The following is a 20,273-nucleotide window of genomic DNA, read 5'->3' as shown; positions in this document are numbered from 1 at the left end:
TGCGCATAGTTGCCAGCTGCTTTCATTTGTGTGTGATTGGGAGCAGCAGTTATTGTTTGTTAGTTTTTTAGCGGAAATTTCCTTTACTTCCTTGACATTGATGTATTGACTGGTGTGACACCACTTCTATTTATATATATGTACATATATTTATATATATGTATATGTGTATGGATATGGGTATTTCGTTTCTGTTTTGGAATTCATTTATTACAAGACTATGCTGTAATCAATATCGGAATAGTTGACATTTGAAATTACATGATAAAAGATAGCACCTAAATCCATTTCGGAAGCGAGCTGGGCTACTAGTAATGCGAAAAGTTAAGGTCGAAGGTAAAATATATATCTTTTATGTTCAAAACGTTCCGAGTTGATTTTAATTATGTTACTCATTCTTATAAGACATATTAAGAAAGTATCGTTCTCTAATGGCTCTCGGAATAACACTGATGTTTCCGTGATACTCGCTTTGTCTGTTATAGGTTAGGCAAGCTTTTTCAGGTATTCCCTAAACTGGACCAAAGTTGTAAAAATTATATAGTGGCTCCTAATAGTGCAAATGGTTTCAAGAGAGCCCATTCTGTAAATTGCCGTCAAACCTTTGTTCAGATATATACATTTTCTTGCATAAAGGACCCCAGATTGAAAAAAGTATGGTGCAATTGAACTAGCATGAAGTAAAACCCATACTATAAAGAGCTTCTCGGATACATATAATCTCATTCCTAATTTTAATAGGTCCTAAGGTATAAAAACTTTTCGAATTTAAGAGGATGAGGTCCGAATTTATAATTAATTGATGATTTGTGAACTAAGGAAATTATTAATGGATGTTAAAAAGGACTGCAGGTAGGTTCCTCAAGGAAAAACAAGAAAAAACGTTAGCATCGGCTGCACCGAAGCCAATATACACTTCACAGGTGCATTTCTTTTAGTAACTATGTGTCTAGGTTGTATGACAGCTAATGCTATAGTTAATCGACCTCAACAATTTCTTCCGGACCTTAAACAATAATCCATGTCAAATTTGGTGAAGATATCACGTCAAATGCAAAAGTTTTCCATACAAGAACTTGATTCCGATCATTCAGTTTGTATGGCAGCTATATGTTATAGTGGTCAGATATCGGCAGTTCCGACAAATGAGCAGCCTCTTGTAGAGAAAATGACGTTTGCAAATTTCAAAACGATATCTTGAAAACTGAGGGACTAGTTCCTATATATATACAGACGGACAAATAGACGGAGAGACGGACAGACAGACAGACGGATATGGCTAAATCGACTCAGCTCAACATACTGATCATTTATATACTATATATACTTTATAGGGTCTCCGACGCTTCCTTCTGGGTGTGACAAACTTAATATACCCTGTTCAGGGTATAAAAATGAGCATGATAGAGGGGGATATTCTGAGGAACTATTTACTAACTTCTATTTTAGGTTTCCTGACTACTGTAGCGTTTTTCAAGCCGAAAACACCAAACTCGCTTCAAATGGCATCGAGTCCTCTTAACATAAGACTGGTATGAATGGTAGTCCACATCGGAATCACAGATAACTGCAAAGCTGACGAGCAGGTAAGAAGAAGCACCATAGCTGCGCTATCAGTGGAATGAAAACGGGTTGGTGCTCTGGTCTCGTCGTGTGTTCTACAAGGGATAGTTGGGCTTGGCGAGAGCTTGGTCAGCTTTACAAGAAGCAAAGGTCTCTTGCGTTCTTGGACCAGAGGGATCTTGAGATAATGCAGTAAGGCTATCGTTGCCCTAGTTGTGCTGATTCTAACCTGTCATTGCTTTATCAGCGTCCAAGCTGTAAGTTTGACAATTAACCGGATACTAGTTGTAGAAGTTATTTGGAAGAAGATGATGTGGAAGCATTTCAACATTTTGTTTTTGAGTGTTCCGTATTTCAGAGTTCTGCTTTTGGGTGCTCACACTTTTAGTTATCCCACTGAGCTGGGGGAAAATAAATTAGGCTCCTACGCAGATTTATATTGGTCGTAAGGCGCTTTGCGATTTAGGGTTCGGGTACAGAGGTTCTGTAGTTTCAAAAAGACTACCTGTTACTCTTTATGTGCGATTTCTGTCATGACCAACAACCGTAGAAACTAACTTAGCCTAACTATGTGCGAGCTATTTTTATATCCCGAACAGGCCATATTATGTTTGTCACGATATTTGTTCAAAAGGAAACGTAAGAAGTCTTATAAAATATATATACAAATTATCAGCGTGGCGTGCTGAGTCGATTTAGCCATGTGCGTATCCTTGTTCGTTCGTCTCTATATACGAACTAGTCCCTCAGTTTTAGAAACATCGATCTTAAATTTTGCACCCGTCTTTTTCTCACCAAGGAGCTGCTCGTTTCTTGGAACGGCCAATATTGGACTACCATAGCATATATGTAGATATTATATAAACTGAACGATCGGCATAAAGTGCTTGTATGGTAAGCTTTTTCACTTGAGAGGATATCGTCACCCAATTATGCTTAGGTTAGGTACAAGCTCCGAAAAAATTGTTCAGATCGAGTCAATATGGTTTATTGCTTCCATACAAGGTGACCGGTCAAAGTTCTTGTAAGGCATCTTTTGTATTTGTGCAGGGTATTATATCCTCGGTGAAATTGAAGTTTAAGTTTTTGCTTGTATCTTCTGTAATTAAGTTAGGATTAGCTCGGATTTAGACTAAATTCCGGACATTATTTAACGTAGTTTTAGATATTTTTATTGGAAAATGGCTTGGATTGCTCAACTAACTTCCATTTAATTTATTATAAATTATACTAAAAAAGAAATAGTCGGAGTCATATTCCTATTGGAAATACACCATATATGTATATGGTATTTGTATATTGTATTTCTATGGCTACATATCGTCACCTAAAATGCAAAACAACGTATCATCAAATCTAAATTGAGTTTTTATTGCTTACGATTCACTGCATCAATTTACACATATGTAGCATACAATTTTCAGCTTCAGTTCTCAGATATAACCAATATATAACCATTTTATAACCAATATATAACCATTTTATAACCAATATATAGCCATTCTATAACCAATATATAGCCATTCTATAACAAATATATAGCCATTCTATAACCAATATATAACCATTTTATAACCAATATATAACCATTTTATAACCAATATATAGCCATTTTATAACCAATATATAGCCATTCTATTACCAATATATAACCATTCTATATAACCAATATATAGCCATTCTATAACCAATATATAACCATTTTATAACCAATATATAACCATTTTATAACCAATATATAGCCATTCTATAACCATTTTATAACCAATATATAACCATTCTATAACCATTTTATACCAAAACTCAAATTTCCATCATATCGTTTTTCCTTCGCCTGTAAACTTATGAAAAGTGATGTTACGTTATTATGCTTTTTAGGTGACGATATATGGGAAGCACAAAATCAACAGCTTCATAAGGAACTGTCAATAAATAAATTCCATGTCAACGTGGAAGACAGAATACATTTGTAGCACGCCAGCTGGCAGCAAGGAAAAGGCGCACCACGCTCTTGCTAACAATTACCCACATATAGATATATACATATTAAAGGAAATATATGTTTGTATGAATATACATATGTCCTATAACTATATGGGCGCAGCTGGTGTCTTTTTGAACTTACCGCATCATCATGCATAGTGATTGCTCCTCTTGCAGCACACTCTCCAAATACATCATATCCAAGTCGGATACAATTGCAGCGTTGATCACCATTATTTCGTCTCCCTTGATAATACCTGAAACGAAAATGCATAAAAATATGAATACAATTGAAGTATACTACAACGAATGAAAGGAAATCAGTATGGAAATGTAACACAAACCCATACACACACACACACACACACATACATACATGAACATGAATACACAATAGTAGAGAATAGAATTGAATAGAATGGCTTGGAATAAACTGCATTGTGTTTGCAGCCAAGTAGAAGAGGACATTTTGACAGGCAGTGGAGTACATACCAAAAGGTAGCTGCTGTCAGCGTGTGAGTAAAAATTATGACACGAGCAATGAAATTCAATAACAAAAAAATCAAACTAAGCAATACTTCCGCTTGCGCGTGTGTGTGTGCTTGTATATACATACACATGTAAAATATTTATGGTTGTAGTGATTTCGTCTTGATACGCATTGTCTGCCAAAGAATATCCTTTCATATGTAGAACAGCGCAAGGCTCATAAATGTTTGTAGATGTGTACGTGTGTGTGTGTGCATATTTGAATTCCACTTGTTCTATGCGGCATTGTATTACGACACTGTTACTATTGCACACACACACACACACACACATATACATATATGTTCGCACACATGCGCCGCTGATAAGAGAGACTCAGCGCCTGGCAGAACATCTTGTAAGTGGTTGCACACAGCGGGAAGACAAAGAAAGGCAAACGCCTTAAACAGCTTACTATTGCTACAACGCTTTGTTATTGCTATTCCAACGGAAATGCAAAGAAGCATGAAAAGGTGTAAAATTTGTATTGTATTGCATTCGATATGCTTGTGTATGTGTTAGTGTGTGCGCGTGAACATGGTGTAACCAGCCGGAAAATGGAAATACAAAGCCAAACTGAAGCTTTCTTGTACTTTTATTGCATTGTTATTGTAAAGTGTTTGTTGTATGTTTGCATAGTTTTTGAATTGCGTTTAAGCGGAACTTTAAATTGCTTTTTATACACTAAAGTTCTTCAGATAATGCAATGTGATCTTTGTGCGAACTTTAGTTACAAAAATTTAATTGCAAATTTCAAAATATTTTGCGAGAATAATTCCGTTAGTTTGGGAAAAAAAGTCGTGCTATACACCGGCGTATAATTTCGTGGAGACAATGTTAGTAAAGTTATTATTTTTATTATTATTACTCGTATGTGCTGCTGCCAACTTTAAGACGGATCCACGAGGTCACATCCTATTTGAACCAAGATATTCAAAACAAACAATTAAATATAACGGGTGATCCAAGAAGAGGTATTTATTTTCAATTGCCTCTTTTTTTAACTTATGGTCAACATAATCGGCCATCTGAGCGTTCTATTCGTAACACCATCACCCATCTTGAGACTCAGCATTTATTACTGGATTATGTTCAACGAAATAGACCACGTTCCAGCACGCCGTGAAGAAAATATAGCAGCAAGTTCGAGGAGAGTCAATTCGGCGCCGTTCGCAGCAACTCGAACTGACGTATGGAACGACTTGGCGTATTTAAGACGAGATCTTAACTCTAAAGCGTGACAAATGCTGTAGTTCTTCCACAGCCATCCGACCTTTTCAAAAGTTCGAAGAAGATCCGACGTTTTCTAGCCAAATTTTATTCACCGATGAGGCTCTTTGCTGGCTTAATGCGTATATAAACAAACATAATTGACCCCACCAAAGTCGTATGATATCACCAGTCATCAGTCAGAGGTCGAAATGCTCGAACGATTTATTGAAAATTGGGTTCAAAAAATGGACCATCTGAAATGTAGTCGCGGCAAACAATTAAAAGAGATAATTTTCAAAAAATTATTGCCGAAGCATGTTCTTTTGAATGATAATAAAAATGCCAAATTAAATTTGAAGTTTCTGTATATTTTGCTTTAGAAAAGTAAAGAACCTCGAAATGGCTTACCCTTTACTATTTTGTAATTTTTTTTACTGATTTGTGTATATTGTATTTAGCAGCCAAATATAAAAATATCTACTTATTTCGAATTGAGTTCCTCGGTGATTTTTGCATTTTTGGTTTGCTTCTGTAATTTTTACTTTAGTTTGGTAGTTTATCTTGGTTGGAGCACATAAAAAAGTCACATAAAATACTAATAATTTCCGAGTAGCAGAGGTGTATGTCTAGGAAAATTAAAGGCTAAAGCGTTTTTGTAAACTTGGCATAAATTTGCAATGCTAGAAAGGAGAAAAGGAGAAATCCTTGAAGAATTATAAAGAAGATTGAACCAGTTACTAGTTTTGTGATCGACAGTATCAACGGCGAAATCCACATATTCACCGAGGACATACGCGGAAGATAGCTTCAAACTAAATCACTCCAATACGGTCTTTCAGGCCGAAATTATTGGCATAACAGAAAGTCCAGATGGGATTTTCTCAAACTAGCAAGTTCATAAACCTTTTAGCAGACAAAGAAGCAACAATTAATGTTATCCGCAGCAGCAGGAATGCAATTCATCTAAGTTGCTCCTGTCCAGGAAGCAAGGACTCCTAAAGAAACATCCCCGCACAAGACATACTTTAAAGTATTTTTGGGGTTGTGTTGATGGTAAACAGACCCAAAAGCTTCTACCTTCAGGCTAAAGGGAACTTAGTAATATTGTAGAAGTTATCACAGGGTTCCTGTCTTTAAAAGCACACCTTCAGAAAATTGGAAAAGTGATAAAAGTGAATGTATACCTTGAGCGGAGGATGGTGAGGTGCTGGAACATTATCTTTGCGAATGCTCAGCTCTCATACAGCTGAGAAGGCACATACTCCACTGCTATCAATGCACCAACTGAAGAGACATTGGGGAGCTGGGGTCAAAAAAGATCAGGTGTTTTACTAAATCTACTGAATTGCAGGGCTTAATTTGGTTGACCTAACCAACCAAAGCGTTTTCATAATAAGTTGCGGAATCAGTATATAACATTGAAATCATACTTCATAATTTTTTTGAAATTTAAGAATTGAACTTTTTTTTACTATTTTAATCAGCCAATTTGATGGACTAAAGGGCTTCATTGAATACATTTTTCAAACAGGTGGCAACGCTGATAAAACAGGGCATGTTCATAAGTGTACTTAAAAAATAAAACTATATCATGTTAATAACATTTGGAAAAATAAGTTCTGATACTAGAGCGAATATAGGGGCTGAAGATCTTCGATTTGAAGGAAATTTTAATTTACTGTATGTACATACATACATACATACACATATATATGTATATGATCAATAACAGCAGTTGTTTGTTTGGGTTTAGTCAAAAACTTTCGAAAAAAAATTATAATAAACAATTTATAGTGAAAAAATTATAGAAGAATAATTATAGCAAACAGCAGCAACTTTACTGCCAAAAATTATAGCAGAAATTTATTAAGAAAAAGTTATTGTAAGCATTCATTAACAAAACTTTCATGAGAAATATTTTATCACAAAAGTTTTGTAGAAAAAAATTTATAGCAAAATTTTTTAGCGACAACTTTGTCGTAAAAAATTATAGCAGAAATGTAATAAAAAAAATTTTAATAAATATACATTAATAAAAATTGCATTTGAAATTTATAGTAAAAATTTTGTAGAAACAAAAATTATAGCAGAAATGTAATAAGAAAAAATTTTAGTAAATATTCATTATTAAAAATTGCATTTGAAATTTATAGCAAAAATTTTTTGGAAACAAAAATTATAGCAAATATTTTATAGCAAACATTTTATAGCAAAAAATTTATAGCAAAAATTTTATAGCAAAAACTTTATATCAAAAATTATTTATAGAAAAAATTTTACATTTTTTAAGAAACCACTTTATAGCGACAATTTCATCGTCAAAAATTACAGCACAAATTTAATAAAAAAAAAATTTTAGTGAACATTCATTAATAAAAATTGCCTGTGAAATCTATAACAAACATTTTGTAGAAAAAAAGTATAGCAAAAATGTATAGCAAAAATTTTATAGCAAAGCAGGCATATGTACATATGTTACTTTTAAAGATCTGTACTCTATATCCATATACATACATACATACTATGGCATTTTTAACAAAATTTAACGTAACTAATACCAAAAATGGCAAAAAATTTATAAAACTGTCGGTTGATGAATAGGCTAGATGATTGGCTTACAATGTAAGAACAAAAGGAATTATTGTGTAACTATTTCCGTACTATTACATTTATTTGTCTTAAAGGATTTGTATACAACTGTATGTCACCAATTCACATCAGAGGAGAAGTAAGATATTTTTCCTGCATTATGTAATAATTTATTTTACAATAAACTTCATAGAAAATTAAATTTATTAAGACGATTGCGTGTTTGCTTGCAATACTGTGTCAAAAGCAAGCTTTTGGCTGCATGTTTTGTAACCAAACATACTATATTTGTTCAACTATGGCTGTCAACTGTGCATATATGCTTTTGGTTACCGTTATCTATGCAAATGTATTTACGCAAAAATAAATATAGAAATCTCTGTATGTGCGTTATTGCATTGAATTTTACAGTTTCCGGCTTCAATGCATTGTTTTTGCCTTTTTTATTAATTTTTTTTCTTGTTTTTTGTTATATTTTCATAGCTGAATAGTTTGTCTTTTGAGTGATTCGCCAACGAGCACTTTTCTGACACACATAAATACACTTGAGTGATTTGTAAGCAGCGCCACTAGAGAAACTGCATTCATTCAAACACGCCTTTCATGCTCTAAGAGGCTTAGCTGTTGCTTGCAAATGAATTTACATTATTTTTAAAGGCATGCCGGTATGCTGCGCACACACACACAGCGCACGCATGTCATTTACATGTTTGTGCATGTATTGCTGTGTGTGAGTAAATATTTTTTAATACTTAAATCCCACAAAGTATGCGCGCTTGTGTGTGTGCAGATTTGCGGTGCGCGCTGTGCTTTTGTCGGCGAAAGCGAAACAACAACAAAAGCAAAATATAAGAAAAGTATAAAGAATAAACACGAGACAGGATGTCAAATAAAAATCTTGAAATTTAATGTGGAAAGTGAAAATTGCTTTCGTCAACTCTTGCAGCCGCTCAACGTTTGTCACCGCTTCGCTCGCGTGTTTGTTTTATATTTGCTGATTTTTTTGCGTTCTTCTCTCCGCGCAACTTCACTTTGGTACTGCATTCGCTCGCACCTGTTTTACAGCTACTTCAGTTGTGTGGCATTTAAATTTAGGGTGCATATTTAAAATTTTGACGAGTCGTCAAAAAGGAAGCCAAACAGTCTCTACCAGGTGTTTGAAAGCGAGTGTAGTTTTATATAAGCGTGTGTGTGTTTACATTTGTGTATGGAGTTGAAGTATGATGAAAAAACGTTTGACATACCAAAAGATGTTCATTTTATGAGAACACGAAGGTACAAAGTAAAGCAAGCAAACGCAGCTAAATACTCTCTCACATGTATAACGGCACATAAAAGAGCTTGTATAAACATACATACTATGGGTGAGCATAAAACTGTCTGTCATCTGTGAAAACACTTAGGTTTAAGTGCAATACTTTCATCTACATATGTTTATATAAGAAGCATTCTACTTTTATGTAGTGCTTATGGGTCGGTTCTCTCTGCGTACCCTCTCTAAAATTGACAATATGTCAAATTTTATGAAAGCCATTCTTTTACGGTTACTTGTATGATTAACATGTGTTGACGTATGTTAGCAAGCAGCCTCAGGAGAGCTGTTATTTTCTGTTTTTTTTTGCTATACTCTCGCCTTAAATGACAAGCATGACTTGTAGTAATTGATAAAAGAAGGATAAAACATAGCTTTAGGAGCAGCGAAGCGAAATTTACCGTATGAAAGGAATATCTAGGTGGCAAAAATTTGTGTGGACTGAATATCATTCCATTAGAAATATTTTTTATACGAAAAAATTGATGAGAAAATTATTACAAACATTTTATAGCAAAGTATTTGTAGCAAAAATGTTGTAGAAAAAAAATTATGGCAAATATTTTATAGCACAAATGTTATTGGAAAAAAATTTGTACATTTTATAGCAAAGTATTTGTAGCAAAAATGTTGTAGAAAAAAAATTATGGCAAATATTTTATAGCACAGATGTTGTTATAACAAAATTTGTAGAAAAAAATTTTGTCGCAAACAAATTATAGCAAACATTTTATATGAAAAATTTTATAGAGGACAAATTATTGCAGATATTAAAAAAAGTCTATAACATCAAATTTATCGTAAAGAAAAATTGTAGCAAACATTTTATAGGAAAAAATTATAGTAGAAAAATTATTGCAAACATTTTTGTGAAACAATTTCATACCAACAATGATATATATGTGTATGTATGTATATCCTAATATTTTATAGGGGAACTTTTATAGCGAAAATTTCATAGAAAAACATGGATATTAATAGTTAAAGGTTTTGTTTTTAAAAATTTTTTAAATAAATATTTGAATGAATATTTTTTATGGGGTTACCTTGTGTTTAAAAATTACTCTATAGTTATTAATTAAAATAAAATGAACTAATGTTACTATCTTGAAAGCTGTCATGCGACTTAAACGAATGTAATAGAGTTGCCACTTATTTATATAAATATAATGTGATTTTTATAAATTTAGCCTCTACAGAAGTATTTAATTTGGTTTGCTATATAAAATAAAAAATATAAAAAAAATATAAAAGTTAAAAACTAAGAAAATATAAGAATTATGGGTAAATTACATTTAAAGCTAATGAAAAAGATTGAAATAAAAAAATGCGAACACTTAGATATTTTAAAAATCTAAAACTGTGCATTTATTCCTTTTTCTGTTCTCTGCATGAATTTCAATTTTATCTTTACTTTTTAAAGTTAAATTACACTAAAAATAAATAAAAAAAATTCTCTTGAATTTCTTCCGCAAAAACAAGAAGTGTTGCCACACTACTGCATGGTGGCACAGCAGGAAGCCATATAGCATTGTTTTACAGCAGCCATAATGCGTCAGCTGCTCTCCATGCCACTCAATACTGCTGAACTCAGCACTGATCCGCGCTTTACAGCCCTCGCATCCTTCACACCACTTCACAGCGCACACTTCACTTCACTGCATACGCTTCATTTTTCGGTTCACAAGTGCAACCACTCAGCATGTTTGTATATTTGCGGGTTTTCAGGTATGACATTACTGTCACAATGGCCTGTATTCCGTGTCATTTACATATGTATACCGGTATGTATGTACATATATAAAACAAATCTTCATCATGTTAATAGCATTTGGATAAGTAAGTTGTGATACTACAGCGAATGGTATTAAAGTGGTGTAGAGCTTTGATTTGAAGGAGAATTTAAATTTTTCAATTTAGAAATTGTTGTTGTTTTTTTTTTGAGAATTTAAAACTTTCATATTTAACGAGTGAAAAAGTAAAAGGATTTCAATATTTTTTATATAAGTTTAAATTTTTTTTATCTTTGCAATGATTATTATAATTTTTTGTTTTTTTAATTTTCCTAAATTAGCATTTTAATATACATACATATGTACATATGTAATTTTTAAGTTGAAAATTGTTTTCATTATTTTTTCTTTTTCACTTGTGGTAGTTCATTTCAAGGAGAACCAAAGTTTCTAATATTAAAAAGTAAATGAGTAAAGAGATTGTATCATAAATATTTCATATCATATCACAGAGAAAATTTTGTTCTAACCAGAAATTTTTCAAAAACAAATTAAAACAAACATTTTATTGAAAATAAATTATCTCTTTTCAAGAAAAAAATTATAGGAGATTGTATCATAAATATTTCATATCATATCACAGAAAAAATTTTGTTCTAACCAGAAATTTTCAAAAACAAATTAAAACAAACATTTTATTGAAAATAAATTATAACGAAAAAATCGCATTAACTACGGGTCCATTTCTTGAGATGAATTGTTCTCCGAAAAAATGGCCATAGAATCGCGAGCTTGTGGCATAGGAAAAAATTTATAGAAAAAACATTTATAGCAAACAAATTATGGCAAACAAATATAAAAATAGATTTTATAGCATTTTACTTTAGAAAATGATCATAAGTCAACTTTTATAGCAAAAAAATTCTAACAAATTTATTTGCCTTCTTCAGTGATAATATTTTAGTCATTTTAATTTAAATGAAAGGTACTTAATTTATGGGAGAAAAATTATAAAAAACACCATTTTATAAGAACATTTTCATCATGATAGCAACTTTATAGATACACTTTTATAGTAAAAACTTTATGGAAACCAGTAAGAAAGGTCTAAGTTCGGGTATAACTTGACACTTCATACACTTGCGACATGCAAGGATTAAACCAGTAACACCTTTAGGTACATAATACTTGTTAGTTAAATGAGGCCTATGGCAAGCTTTCATTTCAAACACAAAGATAACTCACATATCGACCGTTATACAAGTAGGTGGTGCAAAGTTCGACAATATTTTTGTTTGGTATATAGGGGCTAAGCGAAGTATTGACCCGATTCAACACATTCTTGATACACAGAAATACTATTATAAGGAAAGATTTCTCTCTTAACTTGAATTAAATATCTCATATATTGACCGATATTTTCGGTAAAAACTCGACTATAGGTACTGGAGTCCAAATATGCGGTACCTAAGGGCTAGAACAGTCTTTGTTCGATTAGGAAAATTTTTGGACATCTGGTAGCATGCTCATGGAATTACTCGTGTAAAGTTGTATCCCGTGAAAGTCAGAAATTTTCGCCAAAAATTTATAGCAAATATTTTATAGGAAAAAATTATAGCAAAAAAATTTTAAGAAACATTTTTATAACAAATTTATCGCCAAAAATTATAGCAAAATTTTATAGGGAAAAAATCTGTTAAATTACTTTGCATTTGTAAAAAAAAAGTTCGAAAACTTTATATGAAAATCACTTAAAAGTTTTCTAGGTTAACTATAATATATTCCTTTATAATATACAATCTATTTATTTAAATTATATTGCATTTAATTTTCTCACGAAATATTTGGGTCACTGTTATTTGATAGCTGGGTTGGGTTTCTCGTACATCAACTTGAACATTTTCGACATTTTATGCTGCATGGAGATATAATAAAGTGTGCACTTCGCGCAATTTTTAATTTTTTCCGTTAGCAACAAAGATTCGTAAGAAATATGCACATGCGCGTGTGTGTGTGTGTGTGTGGCGAGCGTTCCACTTGTTCAACAGTGCGTATGAGTTCCCATAAATTGTTCATAAGCAAGGCTGTCTCAGGCACATTGTGGTCACGTGATATACACATAAAGTAGTACATCATACGCAGCAGTGATTCTTGCAGCTTCTTCGTGGCGGTTGAAGTAGCACAAAGACACCCACACACGCATGTGTAAACATATATACGCACATACATTCGCGTACATCGTCGTCTCAATTGTGGCTATCAACTTGCCACCTTTAAACTTCAGCTGTCACACTTTCAACCTCAGCACAGTGCAGCTCACCGGTGCGTATAAGTAACCGGCGATGCTTTTTGTGCTGGGCGCACCTACTTCCTGCGGCTGACAACGTTGCCACTTAAGCGACTACAATAAAGTAGTGTTTTTTCCAGCTTTGCATTGTATGTAAATGCATATATTTATTCATCATTCTTTTTCGCCGTTGCTTTTTGTTTCAACAAATATTTCATACCTTATTTAAATGTAGGTGTGTGTGTGAGTGTGTGTGTGTGTGCCCACTTGCTACTTAGTCTGCGTCTTAACTCCGCTTAGTTGTCGCTTGCCATCCGGCGTAGCGTGTGAAAGTATCTGTAGTGACACCGTTGGCGGCGCCTGAGGTGCCAACTGGAGATTTTCATTTGAATAATCGTCTTAGTGCTATGCAGGCAGCGGCGTGGCATTTGCATTCGTAAGCGGGTGAGTAGCAGGTGAGTGCAGTGGCACGGCGGCGACAATGATGAAAAACGGCACTCAGAATATTCTAAAGCACGAGTTCATACATTGTCTGTTTAAATACTTCTGTTTATACGTAAATGTGTATGTGTGTGTGTGTGTGTACTTTAGTGGTGTCGTCAAGGCTTTAAAAGTTACGCTCTACAACGAAGTTTTTATTGCAAGAAATTAGGGTTGAAAACATTAAAAAAATTTATTCATTTCAATAAGAAACAAAATACTTCAGTTTTAAGAGAATCAATTTTAGAAATTAAAGACATTTTGGAAGATACATATATGAATTTTTGATTATCATGGCAAAAGATTTTTATATTCATTTTAGGAGTTGAAGTTACTATGTCAGAAAGTTACAGAAAGAGAGGCTTTTTCGAATTCTTTGGATTATTTTTAAATTTTCTTCAAGACATTTATATTACATAGAATCACAAGTTGAGTAGAAAAGTAAGCAGAGTAGATACCGATTTTTTTTCCAAAAAAATGTTTGCCATCATTTTTTAGCAATAACTTCCATACCATCTCAATATATTTTTTCAAAACATTTATTTTTTGATAACAGCGCATATTTTTTTCTATAAAATGTGTGCTATAATTTTTTTTTACTATAAAATATTTGCTATAATTTTTTAGCGATAACTTCCATACCATCTCAACATATTTTTTATTTTTTAACAGCGCATATTTTTTCTATAAAATGTGTGCTATATTTTTTTCCTATAAAATATTTGCTTTAATTTTGTTGCGATAGAAGCTATACATCTCAAAATATTTTTTCGAAACATTCGCAGTTTTGATAACAGCGCATAGGAATAAAGAGGTTTGGAGCAGGTGTTTTGGTGTGTACTTGTACTTCAGTTATTATACGTTTAGATGAAGGCTAAGTTTCTTATATGCAAGTGAATTTCGAATTGTTTCACTGTTGATGATTAATTGTATTCTGAGTCTCATAGCAGGTGTTAATTTTTGCATTTTTCATTTAATGTTTTACCAGTGGTAAGCTTTTGCTAGTTCACGCTAGCTTATATGGAAATAGAGAAAGATGCCTACGAGTATATTACGTGAACCTGTAGTCAATCAGACAATTTCTTAAGATTCAGCGAAATATTTTTCGATTTTATTATGCAAGCTCCGGGACCGAAACTCTGAACGCCTTATACGAAGAAACTGGTTTCTGTAGAAGATAATAAAGATGCCAATTCATACTATGATGTGTCTATTCCGCTACCAGCAACCATTAGTCGGAGTTATTTTAAAAATTTGACAACTTTAAATTATTTATAAAAATAAAAGGTTGTGAACTCTTTGCTGGAGAAACCTTTATTATCGAGTACGTAATCAAAGAAAATCCTTGAAAATATGTCATATTTGTAAAGCAAGTACCAATTTTGTAATTCTAAACGATCATGTAACTTTTTTTACCTTTTAATACTTCACGCCTTTACTTCTTCTAAAGTTATGGCAAGATTCTTTGATCACATTTTAGACGGGTTGTCGACGCTTATGCTATTTTATTTTTGCAACTTTTATAATCTTGGTGAGAAAAAGAAGATTGTCTCGATTTGTAAGACTGCGCCTATCTTGAGTACATGTAGAAGAGCTTAATTGTGTATAAGGTAAGTATAGGAGAGGAGTTCTGACTACATTTCTGAAACCAAAAAGAGTTTGAAGTTACTTTAGCATATATGGTAGGTAATGACTTTTTGGGTGAAAAACTTTGCATGTTTTTGGTGAAAACAAACTTACTAATCATCCATACCCTTTTGAACCGTATGTCTTACACAATGTTATATTAATCACTTTAAAACTTATCATGTGCAAAATCGGACTTGGACCACGTCTACTTTTCATATCACGCCACAAGTAATTCAAATAGGTTCTTTCATTTTACAATATGTAGTAATAAATAGTGACCCATCTGTATGACAGGTCTCATTTAAAATGTTCGAAAATGTTCTTCGTTTACAAGCTGCCAAGCAACAAATACTGAAACCTCCGTTCCTAAGAAATGTATAATTTGATTTGTGAGAAGCTTCAATGACCACCATTGATTCGGCTTCGGGACTGCTCCTTAACCTTATATACCGAATAGAAATATTTACTCTCCAATTGCAACTTTTCGCACGCTTTGGCATTTTGTGGTCGAAATAATCGTCCACCTGAGATCGCTATTCGTCGAATTGTTGAATATTTCGAGCGTACATTTTCTTTACATAAATAATATTTAAGTGCCAATAAGACAAAGAACCGCTCGAAGTAATGAAAATATTGCTGGCGTTCAGGCAACTGTTGCGGAAGATCGCAATTTGTCGATTCTAAGACGTTCTCAGGAATTGCGACAGTTACAAACCATATCCAGGTGAATTTTGAGAGAGAATTTCGGCTTGCATCCATATAAAATTGTTCTCACTCAAAAACACAATTATTCATGAACAAATTTATATTCACCTAAATTGACAGTTTGGTATGGTTTTAGGTCTTGTGGAATCATCGGTCTGTACTTCTTTCGAAATCAAGCTGGTAATATCGTTATTGTCAATGGAGAGCAATATAGATTGAAGACAACCAACGTTTTATGGCCGCAATTGAAAGAAATTGATATTGACAACATCTGGTTCCAACAGAACGGGGTTATGTGTAATTGGTCTTTAGCAATGAAACCGATTCACTTCAAGCTTTAGAAGTCAATAGTGAACGTGTTGCTCATGACCTACGACTTGATTTCGTGGAAAAAGTACACGTAAATTGAGTTCATCGAATTCGTTCCAACAAAAGAAGTCATGGAGGATATTTGAATGGTGTTATGTTCAGAACTTTGTATCGCCCTTTCTCCCTAAGAATCTGCTGATATCGGAACACTACAGCATATAGCAGACAACCCATTGTTTAGTCAAAATTAAGTTCTTAGATGGGCAATTTCTTTACTTGATGAGACATATTCGTGAAATTTCGAAACGAAATTTCGAGTGAATAAACAATGAAGTAAGACAATAATGCAATCCTCGAAGAAATTATTTTGTTCGGATCACTTTAGCATATATGTATTTGCCATAAAAACTGCCTGACCAAACTCAAGTTCTTTTATGGCAAGGTTTTTCATTTAACGATAATCTTCCCAAAATTTTGCAAGGATTATTGTCCGAACAAACGGTACAATTTAAAAAGAAATTATTCTGATCAGATCACTATAGCATATTGTGCCATACAGCGACCGAAATCGAGATTTAGAACTTTTTATGCCCTTTATGATATAAAGATGGCACCTGTGAAGGAAATTATTGCCTCGACATAACCGAAGTTAACTTGTTTTCTAGTTTTTTGTAATTTATATATTTTTTGCTGTAAAATAATTACTTTTTACACGAACGAAGTCAATAGTCAATATCATTGCAAACCCAATGATCTTCAATAAACGTGTGCTTATGTAACGGTAAGTGCATGTTGCGCTGAATAAATTCCATATCGAATTGGCATATATCAGTGGAATGCCATGTCACAATAGTAATCAAGTGAAGTCAGCAAAAAACCGGCAGACGAAAAAGCCAAACTGAATGCAAATAGAAAGCAAATCTGCCTGTAAACGAGACTTGTTTGCGAGAAAGCACGAAAAAGCGAAGAGAGCGGGAGAGCAGAGAGGGGGCAGGGTTGTAGGGAGCGTAAAGCAAGTCAAACGAATGACAATAAATTGCCGTAACGGGAAAGGCAAAAAACCAATTGTTAGTGAACTATTGGGAAATTAAACGAGAAAAACGAGAGAAAAACATAACAGTAAGCGGTATGCATGAAAAATCAGAGGCGCTTTTGAGTGTATGTATGCGCGCGTGTGTGTGTGGAGCGAGCAGTGTTGCATAAAAACTCAATGCACGCATCAGATCTCGCTCAAAAAGCAAACAAACCCAACAACTCGGCTGGAATTTCATTCATTTGTATTTGCATGTGTGTGTGTGTGAGTGCGAGCGTTTCACTTGGTATTTGTGAGTGTGTGCGTTGTGTGTGTGCATTGAAAGCGAAACGAATACTAAAATAGCAGAGGTTATATCAAAGCGCACACGACGACGCATACTTGCCACAGCTAACGGTACAACGGCTGCAGCGGCGGCTAACTGGCGTTGGTTGTCGCGGCAACACACAACCTTGGCTCGCCTGAGCAACGACGACAACCGAGTATTTGCGTTTCTACACGTTTCACTTGTTTGTCTGTTTACCGAAGGGCCACTCCGACATGCAAAGCAACGCCGTTGCCGCAGCATGCGTGCCTGCCAGCCAGCGTGTGTGTGTGTGTATGTGTTGTTGGTTTGCTGGAGTGCGTGTCGAGTTGTTGACAACAACGTATGTTGCATGTTAAGTGACACGTTGTGATGTGATGCAAGATGATGCAATTGCAGCTGGGGAGTGAAGCATGGTATACCTTTGGCAAAAGGCCAGCCACACACACACACACACACACACACACACAAATGTCAGCGCCCGAGAGGCAACCAGGCCACAGTTGTGTAATGTGGTTTGTTTGTATATATGTATATCTATGAGTTGGTGCTCTAAAATATGTGCTTGCGTGTTGGCAAGGTGATTATTGCTCGAGATTGCGTATACGCACTGCGGTACCCATTGCAATTACATACCAATACGTTGCACATAACCCTGTCCGTTGTTGTTGTTATTATTGTTGTACTCTTGATGACAATTGCTTGTATCTTGCGTCTATTGTCCGTGGGCTTAAAAAATTGATACATTGTTGCACACAAGGCAAGGCAAGGCAAGGCAAACTAGGCCGCACTGACACATTGACACATAAACTTGCAAATTTGCAACTTCTAAAGTCATGCCTCAGCCGTTATCTGCACGGCTATGAATTCTTAAGCACGCTGCTGTGTGTGTGTTTGTCAGTGTGTTCGTGTTTATTTAGCATCTGTTATTGCAAGATCAGTGTTGCATTTGCATACAGTTTAAACGCTTTGCCTATGACTAACAGCAATCACATGGAAATATGGCCCAAAGCAAGAGAGTTGCAAGTGCAATAATATTTAAATATATTTAAAGTAGTTTTCTGCATTTCCCCCTAAGTTTATTGAAAATCAAAATATTTATTTAAATAGCAATTGCAATTGGTTTCTGTATTATTTGAGTGTGTCTTACGAATTTCGGCTGATTTTGAAAGCTCTGCTTTGCATAAAGTTAGTTTGATTGCAATTTTAATTAAAAACTGACTTGAATTTAAAAATAATATAAAAGATATGTGTGTTCGAATTATTATATGTTATATATAAATGCTGTATGACAACCTTAAGGGGCATAGATAAAATTTAAGTGGAAGTGAATTGCAAAAAAACTGGTTGACAATAACTGGAAGAGCAAAAATTACAAGAAGAAACAAAAAACGTTAACTTCGATTGCAACAAGTCTATAATTTTCTCTGTTACAAGTTCTCTTATTATGGCTGAAAAGGATATAAGAAGTTCTTTATCTTAATGTTGATCGATGAGATTGAATTGCTTTAGATAATTATCTATGCTAAGCTGCGTGAAGATGTCTCACTAAAAGAAAAAGTTTTTCATACAAGTGTTTGACACCGATCGTTCAGTTTGTATGACAGCTATATGCTATAGTAGTCCGATATCGATTGTTCCGACAAATCAGCAGCTGCTTGGAGGGAAAAGAACATGTGCAAAATTTCAAGTGGATTGTTCAGAAATTGAATGGCTTGCGTATATACACAGAGAGACGGGCAGGTGGACGGATCAAATCGATTGCTGAACATTTATCGGGTGATTTTTTAAGAGCTTGATAACTTTTTTTTAAAAAAAAACGCATAAAATTTGCAAAATCTCATCGGTTCTTTATTTGAAACGTTAGATTGGTTCATGACATTTACTTTTTGAGGATAATTTCATTTAAATGTTGACTCATGTGGTTTCAACAAGATGGCGCTACATGCCACACAGCTCGCTATTCTATGGCCATTTTGAGGGAAAACTTCGGAGAACAATTCATCTCAAGAAATGGACCCGTAAGTTGGCCATCATGCGATTTAACGCCTTTAGACTATTTTTTGTGGGGCTACGCCAAGTCTAAAGGCTACAGAAATAAGCCAGCAACTATTCCAGCTTTGGAAGACAGCATTTCCGAAGAAATATAAAAAGTTGCCCACAGACGCAGAACATTTAAATGAAATTATCTTCAAAAAGTAAATGTCATGTCTAACGTTTCAAATAAAGAACCGTTGAGATTTTGCAAATTTTATGCGTTTTTTTATAAAAAAAAGTTATCAAGCTCTTAAAAAATCATTGTATGTATATATTATACATTATTTATTAATGAAATAAAATATGAAATATAAGTAAATTCCAGGAAAGAAACCACAACTTGTTCTGTCAGGGTGGCAACCTCACAAAGTAATATCGTTTGTAAGTACTTTGCATTAAACAGTTCTTTTTTCTAATATGCGGCGAAAGAAAAGAAAATATTTGTATACAAAATGTTGTAATAATTTATTTTCGAATTGGGTGGCAACGTCAAAACGGTATATTTTTATTAAAAAATTGTCGCATATAGTTCTCTTTTCATAAGAATAGAAAAATAAGAAAATTATGAA

The 20,273-nt window shown here is 33.8% G+C and overlaps 1 protein-coding gene and 1 long non-coding RNA gene across 6 annotated transcripts in view; one reads left to right on the top strand and one right to left on the bottom strand.

Annotated features, from left to right (window-relative positions):
• The window catches only part of LOC126762200 (protein still life, isoforms C/SIF type 2), a 361,392-nt gene that overhangs the window by 96,040 nt on the left and 245,079 nt on the right, over positions 1 to 20,273 (bottom strand). For all 5 annotated transcript variants that reach the window (XM_050478764.1, XM_050478760.1, XM_050478761.1 and 2 more), the window contains exon 10: positions 3,689 to 3,803. In XM_050478764.1, coding sequence (XP_050334721.1) covers positions 3,689 to 3,803 — 115 coding nt within the window. The remainder of the gene's footprint in view (positions 1 to 3,688; positions 3,804 to 20,273) is intronic.
• LOC126762209 (uncharacterized) overlaps positions 1 to 20,273 on the top strand; it is a 200,662-nt gene that overhangs the window by 179,189 nt on the left and 1,200 nt on the right. The window lies entirely within an intron of this gene.

The sequence above is a fragment of the Bactrocera neohumeralis genome, chromosome 6, assembly GCF_024586455.1.
Source record: "Bactrocera neohumeralis isolate Rockhampton chromosome 6, APGP_CSIRO_Bneo_wtdbg2-racon-allhic-juicebox.fasta_v2, whole genome shotgun sequence".
NCBI classification, from domain to species: domain Eukaryota; kingdom Metazoa; phylum Arthropoda; class Insecta; order Diptera; family Tephritidae; genus Bactrocera; species Bactrocera neohumeralis.
The sequence above is the reverse complement of the archived record's forward strand: the minus strand, read 5'-3'. Positions and strand labels throughout refer to the sequence as shown.